Genomic DNA, 14,191 nt, shown 5'->3' with positions numbered 1-14,191 from the left:
GGGTTGAGGAGGCGCTACCCTGATCCCAACCCCAGCTCTATTCCTTCTTTTCCGTTGCTGTGATATAACATCATGACCAAAGGGTTTCTTAGGGGGCTTATGGTTCCAGAGGGGTAAGAGTCTGTCACCGTCACAGCAGAGAGCATGGCCGCAGACAGGCAGGCAGATGCTGGAGTAGCAGCTGAGAGTTCACATCTTGATCCACAAACAGCAAACAGAAAGAGGCACACTGGGAACGGTGCAAGTCTTCTGAAACCTCAAAGTCTGCTCCCAGTGACACACTTCCTCCAACAAGGCCACACCTCCTAATCCTTCCTAAACAGTTCCACCAACTGGGGACCCAGTATTCAAGCATATGGGCCTCTGAGGGCCATTCTCATTCAACAGGCCATGGGCAGGTTGATGCCGGCTCATACGGGCTGGTGGCTCTGAATGAGTCATTCCATTATGAGCTGGGTCACCAGCCTGATGATACTAAAGGCCTCTTCAGTACACACCAGCTGTTCCTCACTGTTATGCAGCTCAGCCACATACCCATCCCTGTCCCCATCCCACAGATGAGCAAGCTGAGGCCCGGTAGTACCCTCCTCCTGTCCTCCAATGCCCTTGTCCTCCCTTGCATGTGTGCAGGGCCTGGCTGTGTACCTGCAGTGTTAGTCCGTGGGTTCCCAACAGCAGTCTCATTCCTCTCCTCAGGAACAGCCCCCGAAGACCAAGCCCTGTATGTGTGTGAAGCTCGCAATGTGTTCGGGAAGGTCCAGGCTGAGGCTCGGCTGCTGGTCACTGGACATGGTCTGTGGGTGAATCTGGAAGCTGTGGGAAGCGGGAGGCAGGTACTCCAGCCAGGCTGTGGGTACCCAGGAGGGCTCCTTGTAGCTACTGCATTGGAACCAATGTATCCACGCAGTTGTACCCCCGCTTCTTGTGCCATGTCCTAGGGGACACCTGACCTTCTGGGCTCTCTAGTCCAGATGCAGTTATGGGCTTTGGAGGGAAGAAGCAAGGGTAGGTCTGTGCCCCCAGGCCATGTGACTGAAGTTTCCTCTTCCCACAGCGCCCCCAGAGATCGCCAGCAGTGCCTCCATCATCCGTGTCCTGGAGGGACAGCCAGTGTCCCTGACCTGCGTCATCCTGGCAGGGAGGCCCCTCCCTGAGAGACGCTGGCTCAAGGCTGGCCGGCCAGTGAGTGCTGGGCTTCCCTGGGGACTGTGGGCAGTGGACAGAGAGGGGACTGTCACAGCCTCACCTCAGCCTTGGCCTCTCAGCTACCCCATTTTGGAATGCTCCTTCCCTCCTCCCACTCTGTCCTGTCTCATCACCTGTCCTGCTTGGCTGCCATCTGTGGCCTTCTAATGTCCTGCCATCTCCCTACTTGCTGCCCAGTGAGAGGGTCTGAGGAGAGAAGATGGGGTGGGTCTGAGGAGAGAGGATCCTGGAGTGGGTCTGAGGAGAGAGGATCCTGGGGTGGGTCTGAGGAGAGAGGATCCTGGGGTGGGTCTGAGGAGAGAGGATCCTGGGGTGGGTCTGAGGAGAGAGGATCCTGGGGTGGGTCTGAGGAGAGAGGATGGGGTGGGTCTGAGGACAGAGGATCTGCTGTGATGTTTCCAGGAAAGACCTGTGTCCTGTGCGGTTTAGCTCATAGCGGAACATTCTGGGGCCAGTTTGTCAGTTCACAGCACAGGCTGTCTACACTGTCCCCCGCCCCTCGCACCTTTGCCCAGCCCTCCCTCTGTCCTTACTCTTGAATCCTCTGTGCCCTTGAGACAATTCCAATAGTCTCCTCATTCCATGTGCATCTTAAGCACCAGCAGATGGGGCGCCTTGGGGAGACAGTCAGTGCTTGTCTGTTTTCTACTCCCCATGCCTTGCTCCTGGCCTGTCCCAGCCACCAGGCTGCAGGGAACAGCTCCAGCAACACTGGTTCCTGCCAGGACCTTCTGCCACCTGCAGACTCAAGCATTTCAAGCATCTCCCTGCCCCGCCTCCCCATCCCATTTGAACTATCTCCTATCTGATTTTGTTCCCATCAGGCTAGATGATCATGTATCTGTGTGCTACCCCATGCTGTTCCTGCCATCCAAATGCCTTTCCAGTGACCCTTGCTTATTCTTCGCTTCTCTGTGCTGGGCTAATGGCAGAGCATGTGGCATGAAAGTCCCTCCTGCTTATGACTCTCATCTTCTACCCTCATCACACTCTTGCTGGGGAGAAAGATCTGTCATTTCCTCATTTTACAGATAAAGAAACTGAGGCTTAGAGAAGTTAAGCCACATGCTTAAAATCAAATAGCTAATAGGTGGCCAAGCTAGGTTTGAACCCTGTGGCCCACATTTCAAAACTTCAGAGGTATGAGCCTGGGGGCCATATGTGGTCCAAGGTCTGTTTTTGTTCTAAATAAAGTTTTATTGAAACACTGCCCCTCACAATTAGTCTATGTTTGCATTAAGTTGGGCAGCTGAGAGAGAGCTCACATAGCCTAAAATAGCCCACCTCTGACACCTGACTCAGAAAGTTTGCCAGTCCCATTTCAAGTCCCAGGTCGAGCATCACCCCCTCCCATGTCTATGCTGCCCAACATGAGATGGCGTCCCTCTAGTGCAGATGTACTTCAGGGTCTTTTTGGGAGTTTGCTGTTTATCCTGGCCTCAACTTTACCAATGAAATCAGAACCTCTGAGGATAGCTAGCGATCATGCCACTCCCTAAAAGTTTCAGTGTGCAGGCAAGTTTGTGAGCCAGGCTGCAGAGTGGCATTAAATACTCCTCTGCTAACTTGAGACCAAAATGCATCGCGCTGACCTCCCTGCCCTGACAGCCCTGTACAGGGAACACTGGCATGGCCTGCCTGCCTGTGCCTGCCTGTGCCTGCCTGTGCCTGCCTGCCTGTGCCTGCCTGTGCCTGCCTGCTTATGCCTGCCTGTGCCTGCCTATGCCTGCCTGCCTGTGCCTGCCTGTGCCTGCCTGTGCCTGTCTGCCTGTGCCTGCCTATGCCTGCCTGCCTGCCTATGCCTGCCTGCCTGCCTGCCTGCGCCTGCCTGTGCCTGCCTGTGCCTGCCTGTGCCTGCCTGCCTGTGCCTGCCTGCCTATGCCTGCCTGTGCCTGCCTGTGCCTGCCTGTGCCTGCCTGCCTGTGCCTGCCTGCCTATGCCTGCCTGCCTGTGCCTGCCTGCCTGTGCCTGCCTGCCTGTGCCTGCCTGTGCCTGCCTGTGCCTGCCTGTGCCTGCCTGTGCCTGCCTGCCTGTGCCTGCCTGTGCCTGCCTGCTTATGCCTGCCTGTGCCTGCCTATGCCTGCCTGCCTGTGCCTGCCTGTGCCTGCCTGTGCCTGTCTGCCTGTGCCTGCCTATGCCTGCCTGCCTGCCTATGCCTGCCTGCCTGCCTGCCTGCGCCTGCCTGTGCCTGCCTGCCTGTGCCTGCCTGCCTATGCCTGCCTGCCTGTGCCTGCCTGCCTGTGCCTGCCTGCCTGTGCCTGCCTGTGCCTGCCTGTGCCTGCCTGTGCCTGCCTGCCTGTGCCTGCCTGCCTATGCCTGCCTGCCTGTGCCTGCCTGCCTGTGCCTGCCTGCCTGTGCCTGCCTGTGCCTGCCTGTGCCTGCCTGTGCCTGCCTGTGCCTGCCTGCCTGTGCCTGCCTGTGCCTGCCTGCCTGTGCCTGCCTCTGCCTGCCTGCCTGCCTGTGCCTACCTGCCTGTGCCTGCCTGCCTGTGCCTGCCTCCCTGCCTCCCTCCCTCCCTCCCCCTTCCTCCCTTCCCTCTCCTTCTTCTGCTGGGCTCTGAGCAGGTGCAGCTCTGTGCATCCATGTGGCACACAGAGTGTGCCCTAGAGGCATACGGTCGACCTAGGCGATCTTTAGCCCCACTACCTCCTCTGCAGCCTGTGCAGTTAAATGTGGCTGTGGAGTTGCAGGGTGGTCTCGAACACTGAAGCCTCGAGGGCAGTCTGCCAGGTGTATGGGATGAGGTGGGACCCTGTGCACTCAGGGTAGGGAGCACTGTGTCGAACCCCCTGCTCAATTGCCGTGTAAGGAGAGACCCCTTTGGGCTCACTCAGCTGGTAACCTAGACAGCCTAGGAGCTCGATTGGGGGCATAGAACGTACAGTTGGGGTCTGTGATGGTGACTGGGGCAGCCTGAAGGGGCCAGGCCTGCTGGAAAGATCTAGAACTTCTCAGCAGGATTTAGCAGATGAACATCTCCTGGACTGTCGGGCCTGCCCCCCAGCACTCTCCCACCTGCTCTGCTGTGGTGGGTCCCCAGCAGGAAGTCTCTAGAAGCAGTACAAGCTCTCTGCATATCCACACCGCTGCAGTCTCTGCTTCTCTTCTCTCTGGGGCCTCAGCGGCATGGAAGGGCTGCCACTGCCCCGCAGCCTGAGATCTCTGCCTCAACTCCACATTCTTCTTACTAACTCTCACAGGACAGCTTTGGGTTAAGCGGGTGGCCCTGGCCCACCTACCTACCTGGCCAGCTGGCTGAGGGAGAGGGGGACTACAAGGGTGGGGCCCACCTTACCCTGCTGATCTCAGGAGATGGTGAGTTTCAGGGAAGAGAGGGCCGGGAAGCCACACTTTCACCCCAGTAGGCTCTTCTACCAGCTCTGGTCCCTGGCCTCTTGGTCTGGAGTACTCTACAGGCCTGGGGAGCAGAGAAGCTCCTGGGGGTGTCTCCCACCCACCTAAGTGCTGACCCCTCCATCCAAGCTCCTGCCTCTCATCAGCTCCCTCCAGGCGGCCGGCATGCTGTCCGTGCTGATGGCAGCCTCCACCTTGACCGGGCCCTGCAAGAGGATGCTGGGAGATACAGCTGTGTGGCCACCAACGCAGCAGGCTCTCAGCACCGAGATGTGGAGCTGGTGGTCCAGGGTGAGTCCTGGATCCCAAGATGGTGGCAATGGGCTGAGGGAAGGCACTTGAGGTAACTCAATCTTGAACACTTTTGTTTGGAAAATTTGTGAAAAATTGAGCTAGGCATGTATCTCAGTTGGTAGAGTGCTCATCTGGTGTGCCCAAGGCCCTGGGTTCCATCTTTAGCATCACATAAAGCTGGTGTGGTGGTGCACACCTGTAATCCCAGCTCTTGGAAGACGGAGGCAGGAAGGTCAGGGACTCAAAGTCACACTCAGCTACATAGTAAGTTAGAGGCTAGCCTGGGCTACATGAAACCCTTGGTAGGATTTGCATAGAAACTGCACACATTCCCTATAGACTCTAGATGCCTATAGACTTCTAATGCCTAGTAGAATGGAGACATTGTAAATGATCATTGTACTTTTTGTTACAAAGGGAAAAGTATGCTTTTCAGTTGAGTATTTTCCACCTGAGGTTGGTTGAACCTGTGTAGGAATACAGAACTGACTGCATGTAGATAATATACATTTAGAAGTCATTTATGCATATACTACTAGAAAATATGTATTCCTTATACATAACACCTAAACATTCTTTATGTGGTTTATTATTGTTATTTTTGTTTGCTTAAGACTGGGTCTCTCTATGTAGCCCAGGCTAGCCTGGAACTTGCTATATAGACCAGGCTAGCTTAAAATTCAAAGACATCCACCCATCCCTGCCTCCCAAGTGCAAGGATTAAAAGTGTACCAACCACTCCTGTCTCTTCATATGTTCTTTATATGTGTTGTATATAAATTATCTTTGAATCGATCTCCCTACCAGTCATTTTCTTGTAAATCCGTGCATTTATTTTTGAGTGTATAGTGTGTGTGTGTGCACTGTGTGCTCACGTGTGTGCACCTGTGTGCTCATGTGTGTGGAGGCCAGAGCTGACATCAGGTGTATGACTTTCCTCCTCTTCATGCCACTACCACATTTGTTTATTTATCCATGTGTGAGCTTGCACCACGGCATGCATGTGGGGGTCAGAGGACAACTGGAGGGAATGGGTCCTGTCATTCTACCGTGTGGGTACCAGGAATACAATTCAGGCCCTCAGGCATGATGGCAGGCCCCTTTACGCATGGAGCCATCTCACAGCCCACCCATCACATTATTTTGAGATAGCCTCTAACTGATCCCAGAGCTCACTGATTGCCTAGACTAGCCAGTGATCTCTAGGATCTACCCCCTCCACCACCATCCCCCCCACTCCCTACCCCATGCTGAATTATAGATGTGACCAGCTGTGCCCAGCTTTCATGTGGGGCCTGAGATCCCACCTCAGGAGGCCTTTAATGACCAAGTCATCTCCCCAGACCCACAAATCCATTAAAATAAACAAACCTGCGGTCATATCTACTGTTGTCACATGTTCCTGCGACAATATGTCATGGCTGGGTCCCTCTCATGGCTTCAGAGGAACCAGTGCAGAGCCTGCAGACCCCTATCGGATGCACTGTGATGCCTTCCCATGACCTCACCTCATCTGTGAACACACGTCCCTGTACAACATGGACATGACCAGTCAATGCACATTTTAGAGCCACAAGCTTATTTTTACCCAGCTATCCTCCTACTTGGGATGTTGGGGTCCTCAGCTCACCCAACCAAGTGCCACCATCTCTAAGACAGGGAGATAAATTGGGTGTATTCCTCATTTGCCTAGGATATTCTCTTTCCATGGCCCTTCCTGTGTGAAACTGTGGAGGGGTGAGCAGGAAGAAGCAGGCCTCCTCAGGTGAGAGAGGAGAGCCAAACCCATCAGGCTCTGGGGTGGAGAAGACTCAGGCTCCTGCCTCTGCAGTCAGAGATTCTGCAGACAAAAATCCTGCTGAAGCTGGAACTGGAGCCCATGGCTGGCCTCAGCTGGGAAACACATTAGGTTCATGTGTTTCCACTTCACACACACACACACACACACACACACACACACACACACACACACACACACACACAATGCCTATAGGCTGTATCTGTGACACTGGTGTGGTCTAGCCTGGTCTCTCGGCCTGTCATGTCTATTCCACACGTACCACTCATTTGCTGGGAGCACAAGCAAGTCATTTTCCTCCCTGGACATACTCCCTGAACCTCCAGGGCTCCTGGCTTCTGGCTTCACTCCCGACCTCTTCACGAATCCAGAAGGCTCCCAGGATGCCTTTGGCACCTGTTTCTAAGTTCATTCTGTCCTGTGAATGTTGTTTTCTGCTGTTTCTCATCAGTCGGTCCCCAAAGCCATGAGCAGGGAGTCAGAGTCAGTTAAGCTTCCTGGCACATCCGGGAATATGGGGACTGAGAGATTAAGTGGTTTACACAAAGTCCTGAGCAGAGAGACCGCACAGCTGTTCCCAGCACAGGCAGCCTGTGTCTGGGATGGATTCAATGACTGTCAGCCATGTGGTCACAGATACTCAGCCAATTTTCTTCTCCTGTTGAATTTCTTTTAGATATCAGATCAACCAAAGGGTGGTCATTCCCAGCGTTTTCTAGTGTTGAATCCAATGGTATAAAATACATTCACAGACATTACCCAGTTCTAAAATTTTCTGTCTCTGTCTTCCCCACACTTCTCTCTTTGAGACAGGGTTTCTCTGTGTAGCCTTGGCTGTCCTGGAACTGACTCTGCAGACCAGGCTGGCCTCGAACTCACAGAGACCCACCTGCTTCTGCCTCCCGAGTGCTGGGATTAAAGGCGTGCGCCACCACACCCAGTTTAGAGCTTTCTCTTTTCTTTTTTCATTGTGTGGACTGTGCATGTACACTTGTGTGTGTACTTGTGAGTGTGTGTACACTTAGAAGTCAGAGGTTAGCTCTGGCTGTCTTCCTTTGTCTCCCCCCACCTTATGTTTTAGGATAGACCAGCCACTCAGAGAGTTCCAGGGACCCTCCTACCTCTGCCCGTGCACATCATGGAACCCACCTTTTATGTGGGTGCTGGGGACTGAGCTCAGGTCCTCAGGCCTTTGCAGCAGGCCCTTTACAGACTGAACATCTCCCTAGTCCCTTTCTTTCTTCTCCTTCCCTCCCTCTCCCCTCCTCCCTTCTTCCTGTCTTTCTAGTGGTAAGGGTGGAACCCCACGGCGTGTGCCTGTCTGACAAGCGCTTTGCCACCAAGCTACATCCCTAGCCTCTTACTTGTTTTAATTTTATTTTGAGATGGGGTCTCACCATATTGCCCAGGCAGGCCTGGGACTTGGGTCCTCCTGCCTCAGCCTCTCCAAGGCAGCTGGGGTCACAAACCTGGACAGACTAGGTTGTTTTTCATTTTGTTTGTTTGCTTCTTTTTAATGGATTTCATAGAGAAATTGAACAGATATGCAAAAATACCCCCTGTATTCCTTCCCTGTCCCCTGTAGCCTCTCTTATTATCAACACCCCCTTCACTACCCAAGAGTGACCATACCAACAGCTGACAAGGGCCTGTCGTCACCAGCCAAGTCCGCGGTACACAGGAGGTCCATGGAATTATACAAATCTGTCACGACATGTTCCCACCATGGTGGTCTCAACTCGAGGTCCCCCTGTCTTGAAAACCCTCTGTGCTCTGGACCCCTACCCCCTAACGCCCAGTGACCACCAAGGGTTTTCGGGTCTAGTTCTGACTTTTCTAAAATGTCAGCGTTAGAACCAGCCCTCTCCCTTTGGAAGGCTGAATACTAGTCCACTATGTGCACATATCCCATTTTGCTTATTCAGTCATTGCTGGTGGACGCTTGGGTTGCTTCTGGGCCTTGGCCATTAGGAACACTGATTTAAAATATTTTTAAAATTGGTCTGTTTATAAAAGTGCCACCTAGGATCCATCCAACTGCCACCCACCATGTCACCAAGGAAGGAGTACCAGCCTCCCTCCCCTGCATGGCCTCAGGCGTTCCCACCCCCACCATCACCTGGACCAAGGTAGGCAGAGCCCTGTAACCTTAAGGGAAGCCAGAGATGTCAACCTGGTGTGTCCTGGGACAGAGTGTGAGCTCTGACGTTGTCACCATGGTTCTGTCCTAGGAAAGCAACACCCTGAGTACCCGGGACCACTACAATGTGAGCAGGGATGGTACCCTGGTCATTGTCCAGCCATCTCCCCAGGATGCAGGCGCCTATGTGTGCACAGCCACCAACAGCGTGGGCTTCTCCAGCCAGGAGATGTGGCTGTCTGTCAATAGTGAGTAGTAAAGGGTCCTGGTGTGAGAGCGGATCAGTGGGAATCCCACAGGGACTCATTCAGCCTTCTGCGGCCATCTGAATCACAGTATCAAGCCCTCAAAAGACACAGGACCCCATTCTGGTGGCCACCTCATCTGTCTCTCTCCTCACCCTTCTCTGCCCCCAGACCCTCTGACCCCCTCTTTTCTTTTGATGCTCTGACCTGCCTCAGGGCCTCACATGAGATTCCTGCTAATGAACTTCTTCCTTTTGGACCAACCAACTTCTCTCATGTGTCAGACCCCAAGCTGGAGCAAACCACCTTGTTGTAAACTCTGGCTGGGACATCCTCTTAGTAGCATCCATTGCTCCTGGGGTTAAGTAATCAGTTGCACACTGGTAGGCTGGGCCCTCGTGTTTCCTGCAGACTCTAAATGCTGCCAGGACAGGAGTGGGACTCTTTCCCGGCTATTCCCTCAAACCTGAGTCTTCAGGGACTGAGTCTGGAACAGAGAGATGATGCACAAGCTGACTAGGTTTTGTAATATACTTTTAGATCTAGTATTTTTAATTAATTAATTATGTATACAGTGTTTCTGTCTGCATGCATGCTTATATCCCAGAAGAGGGCACCAGATTTCACTATAGATGGTTGTGACCCGCTATGTGGTTGAACTCGGGTCCTCTAGAAGAACAGCCAGTGCTCTTAACCTCTGAGCCATGTCTTTAGTCCTGAATCTAATATTTTATGTTTTAAAAAAAAAAGCGTAGGGATTTGGGGTGTAGCTCACTTGGTGGAATGCTTGCCTAACATGCTCAAGGCCCTGGGTTCCATCCCCAGCAACACACTAAAAAAAAACTTCCAGGTGTGGGAAAACATACCTTTTAGTCGCAGAACTTGGGAGGCAGAGGTAGGTGATCTCTGTGAATTTGAAGCCAGCCTGATCTATATAGTGAGTTCCAGGACAGGGAAACTCACTACATAGGGAGACACTGTCTTAAAAACAAAAAACTGGGTGTGATAGTGCATTACATCTATAATCCCCGTCTTCAGGAGGTGGAGGCAGGAGGATCAGGAGTTTAAGGTCATCTTTGGCTATGTCAGTCTTAAGTCCACGGGACTCTACCTCAGAAAGAATAACAACAAAGGGATTTACTGTTGGAACATGATGTCACACCCATGGGAAGCCGTAGTGGTGCTCAGATGCCTCCACCATGTGACTTGTTTCCTACCAAATTCCTTTAGTGTGTGTATGCTGGGCAAGTTGTGGGGGTGGAGGGTGGGTGCTTCTTCAAGCAGTAGCCTCTTCAAGCATCAAGGGTCTTTGGCCTAATAGAGAAAAGACATGCATAGATATCCTAAATCCCCCTCTGATGAGGAGCCAGAGAGAGTTCATGCATCATTTTGTGGCTCATGCCCTGGGAATGAAAAGGTGGACCAATGGGGAGATGGCAGAGCAGAGTGATGGGCAGCCAAGGAGATAACAAACCTGTGCTTCCAACGGTAGTGAGCCTTGGCCTCACTTGCCCTCTGGACCTCCCAAAGGTCAAGGAAACGTCACCCTCTGTTACCCCCTTGTTTCTGTTCCCTGCTGTGTTGACTTCTCCAAACAGCCAAGCCCAGAATCAAGATGAATGAGTCCCAAGCTATGGAGGGCCCCCTGAGAGTCACAGTCAAGGCTGGTGAAGAGGTGACCCTGGACTGTGAGGCCCAAGGCTCACCGACCCCACTGGTCACCTGGACCAAGGACGCTCACCCTCTGCTGTCTGTCACCAACAGGTACCCAGCCTTAGCATATGGGGCTAGGAAGGGGCCGAGCTTGGTTTGGAGGGAGACTGGTCTCGAAGTGGTTGTGACCCAAGCAGGTGCATGTGACTTTAAGGACACTCAGGGAAGCCTCAAGGGCTTCTGTGAATATGGCTCGTGACCTAGCACACATCTTGCACATCCCCATCCTGAGCTGCAGGCTTGAGCTTGTGTGTACCAGGTACTGTGGGTTACCTTGCTTCTCTTTTTCCCAGTGACCTTTGCTTTCTGAGCTACACCAAGATGCTGAGGGTCCCTGGGGTGGGATGATACTCTCAGGGTCACTGGAGTAAGAAAAATCCAGAACTAGGGTGGAGATACACCCTGACGAAGACACGAGTTGCCTCCACAGCCACTCTGTAGACTGGTAGTGACTCTGGTAGCTTGCCTCTGCTTCTTCTCACTGGGAACCTTGCAAGGGACTGTTGGTGGCACAGGATGCTGGCTCAGGAGGGGCTGTGGGGGGCTACTTCCAGTGAGCAAGTGTGCCTCAAAGTCCTGGAGTCCTCGACCTCGGCGGGGGAGAGGCAGCAGAGCTCAGGCTGTGACATCAGTCCTGGCAATATCTTTGAGACAGTTCAGACTGAGAAGGTCTCCAGCAGCCGGCTCCCACCCCCACCACCCCCACGTGTCCCTCAGAACATCTGCTTGCCGAGTCCTTCCAAAGCTCGCAGCCGTGTGTGCCTGAATACACATGGAGCTCAGAGAGCTGGCCCTGGGTGGGCTCTACAGTGTCCTCGAGCACTCCACGCGATGAGATGATGGGGTAGCGGCATGGCAGGAGACGGGGGAGGGAGAGCCTGCATCTTTCCCGGAGAAAGGCTAGTGTTTGCTCCTTGCGGGGTGGTGGCTGTGGCCTGTTTGTTTATGGCTTGTTACTGAAGTGGGAAGCACATTCCAGTTGTTCACTCCTCCACCCTGATGCGCTAATGGATCAACAGGGAGCTGTAAATTTCTCAGGCCTTTTGAGCAATAGTCATCATAGAGTCCGTTTCTCTTCCTTTGCTTTTATTGGCATCCTTCTGGAAGATTCCCACTGCTTCTCTCTGGATTGGGGATATTCTGGGGGTTTATCTCCAGGGGCAGTCAGTGTGCCCAGGATTGGGGTAAGAAGGAGAGCTCAGAGCTCAGGAGAAACTATAAACACTTCTGGTCCTGTGCTGACTGGGGAGCACAGGTGGCCACCGGCTGCTCTCAGCTGTCTGTGACATCTGTAAAGTGGACATTCTGTAGATCCTGCTCTCCTGTGTGAGGGTGTGGGGTGCTTGAGTGTTGAAGGTGGAGAAAGCTGTTTGCTTTCTGCTTCCTTCCTGCTGCCTGCCGCTGGTCATAGACGCACTGAGGCGGCACCAGCAGCTCAGAAACAGTTGCCACCCGGGGCTGGAAAGATGGCAGAGCAGTTTAGAGCACATATTGCTCTTCCAGAGGACCCAAGTTCACAAGCTCATGTAACTCCAGCTCCAGGGGTTCAATGCCTGCTTCTGGCCTCTTTGGGCCCTGCACTTGAGTGCATACCACCTCACACAGACACACAGGGACACATACATGTGCACACACACGATTGAAAGTAATAAAATAAATCTAAAAAGTTGCTGTCCTGGGTCCAAGGAGATGGTTCAGTGAGTAAAGGAGCTTCTGCCAGGTCTCATTTGTGAGCTTAATCCCTGGGGCCCACGTGGTGGAAGCAGGGAACCAACTCTCTCTGACCTCCATACATGCACCATGACATGTACATACAAAATGTACATGCATGTACACACACACACACACAAATAAAATGAATTGAAAAGTTGTTTTAAATGAGACCATTCTGGGCCTACGGAGATGGGTCAGTCGGCAAACGTCTGCATGAGGACCTGACTTGATCCTCAGCACCCATGTGAAAGCCCAACATGGTGTCTAGAGACTGTAACCCAGGGCTGGGGCCACGGCAGACACAGGAAGACCCCTGGGGTTCACTGGCCACTCAGACTGAATTAGTGGGCCGGGCTCAGTGACAGCTGGTTCAAAAGCTAGAGAGTGGCAGACGGAGACACTACTCCACATGTGTGTGCACAGACTTGCACACATACCGCACACAACTCTCGTCTTAGGTCTGTTGTCTTTGGACTTGGCCCATGACTAGCTTTTGGGAGTCCCCCTCTAATACAGGACCGTTCACATCTTCACTTGCCCAATTCCGTGGTTTTTGTTTTTAGTCAATTCACAATCATGCAGCGATCACCACAATCAATTCTAGAACATTTCTGCTCCCCCCCACACACACACCAGCTAATGACATACAGGTGTTTGTATGTCTCTGGGCAATCGTTTAGGGCCTCTGTTCTTTTAATCACATTTTAAACAAATAAGACATGTGTTTGGGGGTTCTTTGGGCTTTCTTGGATGAGACCAAAGTTGAGCACGAGTCCAAAGTGCAACCACTGACAGACACAGAGCATAGCTCCCCTGCACCCACCCCACAGACGTTCAGCCAGAGTAGAGATTGGTAAGCCTCACAGCCACACAGCACCTGAAGGTAAGAGAGGCAAGGACCTCTGTCTGTGCTCTGCTTCCACTCATCCTCCCCCTCTGTTCTGCCTACTCCTTCTCTTCGGCCTCCTGTTCCTTCTTGGAGGAGCCCCAAAGCTCAGGTTCTGGATCCATGCTAGAAAGCAAAGGGTTCACTTCCTTCCATGGTTGCCTCAGGATCCAGATTGGTCCCAGCATGCCTCAGGTGGCTCCTCCTCTGTCCTCTGGCATTCTACCCTCCTGTGCCAAGCCTGGCCTAATGGTCTCAGCCCTAGAGTGGTTTTGCCTTGCCTCGGCATCCCTGGTAAACCCATGAAAGAGGCTTGGCTGGAGTTGGAGTCAGGATATGCTGGGCCGGTATGGCCTCTTCTATCCCAGTTTGGCCAAGAGTGTAGGCCCAGCCAGCAGGCCACCCCGGAGCTGGGTGCGGTAAATGGCGTCATGCTGGGGCCACAGAGGAGGAGAAGGAACCTGGGGCTGGGGGGAAGGAGGACTGGAATGATCTTCCTCCTCTCAGGGCTGGACACACAGGAGCAGTACACACAGATAAAAACACACTCAGATGCACATACAGAACTGAGGCACATGCACATACACATGCAGATCAGGCCTCTGGGTCCAGGCCAGCTCACTGCTTCTCCCAAGCACCAAAGTAACATTCTGAACTTGGGGGTGTCTCCAACACCTCCCAAGTCAAAGCTTCTTGAAGAAAGTGAGCTCAAGGAGGTGGAGAAGCCAAGAGACCCCAGCTCCCACCCGAGTCCCCTCCTTTCTGAGGGCCTCCTTCACACCACATGCTCCTGTATGAATTTGGTGGGTCTGGCTTCTGCCCTGACACTGGGTTCTTTCTTG

General features: G+C 53.1%; 1 protein-coding gene across 1 annotated transcript in view; it reads left to right on the top strand.

Annotated features, from left to right (window-relative positions):
• Hmcn2 (hemicentin 2) overlaps positions 1 to 14,191 on the top strand; it is a 132,750-nt gene that overhangs the window by 27,396 nt on the left and 91,163 nt on the right. Inside the window, 6 exon segments of the mRNA XM_052724421.1 lie at positions 697 to 792; positions 1,055 to 1,182; positions 4,707 to 4,851; positions 8,669 to 8,781; positions 8,884 to 9,040; positions 10,636 to 10,801. Of these exon segments, the coding sequence (XP_052580381.1) occupies positions 697 to 792; positions 1,055 to 1,182; positions 4,707 to 4,851; positions 8,669 to 8,781; positions 8,884 to 9,040; positions 10,636 to 10,801 (805 nt within the window).

Source organism: Peromyscus californicus, unplaced genomic scaffold, assembly GCF_007827085.1.
Source record: "Peromyscus californicus insignis strain IS unplaced genomic scaffold, ASM782708v3 Scaffold_7__1_contigs__length_154581171, whole genome shotgun sequence".
Taxonomy (NCBI): Eukaryota; Metazoa; Chordata; class Mammalia; order Rodentia; family Cricetidae; genus Peromyscus; species Peromyscus californicus.
This window is presented reverse-complemented; position numbering and strand designations above follow the sequence as displayed.